This window comes from Tupaia chinensis, unplaced genomic scaffold (assembly GCF_000334495.1).
Source record: "Tupaia chinensis unplaced genomic scaffold, TupChi_1.0 Scaffold000539_1, whole genome shotgun sequence".
Taxonomy (NCBI): domain Eukaryota; kingdom Metazoa; phylum Chordata; class Mammalia; order Scandentia; family Tupaiidae; genus Tupaia; species Tupaia belangeri.
This window is the reverse complement of record NW_006160052.1, coordinates 6,279,300-6,280,931: the sequence shown is the minus strand read 5'-3', so window position 1 is coordinate 6,280,931 and position 1,632 is coordinate 6,279,300. Positions and strand designations below refer to the sequence as shown.

The following is a 1,632-nucleotide window of genomic DNA, read 5'->3' as shown; positions in this document are numbered from 1 at the left end:
GAGCCGCGAGCCACTCTCCCGCCTGGGGCAGCGCAGGGAGGGAAGACACCCAGCCTCGCTGAGGCGACCTCCAGAGACTGTTTGGCTAGGGCAGGGGACTCTGCAGGGGACCAGGGGACAGTCCTGAGGGGAGGCAGCCACACCAGAGCTGGCAGCACACCAGCGGGAAGAGGCACCCCGGGGAAATGAAAGACCAGCGGCTCATTTGGGAAGAGCAAAGAGAACAGCGCTGAGAGCCCGGGATGGGACCAGGGCTGAGACACCCCCCAGCCCTTTCCTAGGAGCGCAGACTCCCAAATGTTGCTTTTTCTCTTCTTGCTATGTTTTCACACACACACACACCGCCTTCCACCCCCACCACCCCCGCCCCTTTCCTCCGACCCCTGTCGCATTATCTCAGCCACCAAAGCCTTTCTGAAGCTGGGAATCCGGCTGCCTCCCCACCAGGACTTGGAGCAGGGCAGGCTCTGGGCCACCCTGCTCCACCCTGGCCCCTGGGGCCACGACCACCTGAGAGCCCTCTCCAGAAGCAGTGGCTCTCCAGTTCCCTTCAAGCTGGGGCTCTCCCTCTTGGGCTTGGCCCTGGACTTTCAGCCAAGGCCAGAGACCCAAGGCTGGCCAGGGGAAGGAGGCAGGGCGTCTCCCGGGACAGCGCCGAGGCCCTCACCTGCCCAAGATTTTGCTGACACAGCCGTGGCTGACCCGCAGCTGCCGGGAGATGTCACAGGGCCGCACACCCTGGTGGGCCAACTCCACGATGCGCTGCCTCACCACGTCGGGGAGGGGCCGGCCGTTCACAAACACCCCCCCGAGCTGGTTCACACCCCCGTGCCCTGCTGGGGAGAGACAAGAAAAAAACACAACACCCCACACACAGCAGGGACCGGCCATTAGTCAGGGTCCGCGGCCCGGGATGTGCGAAGGGAGCAGGCAGGGCGGAAGGGCATGTTCCCGAACTCGCGGAGAAAGTGGCGGCTAACCACAACGTGGAGGATTGGAGATTGGAACCCGATGGGCCGTAGAGACGCGGAAGCGCAGACTCTGAGCGGAGGGCTGGGAAGGAACACGAGTCTCAGACCCATGCGACACGAGGGAGAGAGTGAAGGAGGGAATGGAGAGAAACAGGCGAAAGAATAGAAGGGAGCAGGGGGGAAACGCGAGGGGAATTAATGCTAGCGGGGAAGGACGTGGGAAAGCAGGGGAGGAAGGTCCGGCAGAGGACCGAGCCAGTGCGGAGCGATCCCGCCTGCACCGCAGACACCGAGGAGGTGTCGGTGCGAGTGGGGGCTTGGAGGCCCAGGGTTTTGGAGGGCCGGGGACCGTCGATTCTGTTCACCCCAGCCCTGAACGCAGAGCGGGGCTAAGTCCCTGAGACATACACGCGCGTGGGATTTCTACCCCTTTCTTTGCATTTACTTTTAATCGGAAAAATTCTCCTTCTTCCACTGTGCTTTTGTTTATATTGGGCGTTCTTCTTTCCTTTATGTTTTTATCTTTATAAATTTGGAGATCACATATTTCCCACCCCCCAGTGTCTACAGCGAGAAGAAAAGCGGGTGGAGGCAAGAAGGCGGCCGACTCAGGGGCGCGGGTCTGCGGCGCTCAGGGCCGGGGGCGGGATGTCTCCTCTTG

The 1,632-nt window shown here is 61.8% G+C and overlaps 1 protein-coding gene across 1 annotated transcript in view; it reads right to left on the bottom strand.

Annotated features, from left to right (window-relative positions):
• The window catches only part of PAX2 (paired box 2), a 103,038-nt gene that overhangs the window by 98,853 nt on the left and 2,553 nt on the right, over positions 1-1,632 (bottom strand). The window contains exon 2 of the mRNA XM_006157392.1: positions 668-836. Coding sequence (XP_006157454.1) covers positions 668-836 — 169 coding nt within the window. The remainder of the gene's footprint in view (positions 1-667; positions 837-1,632) is intronic.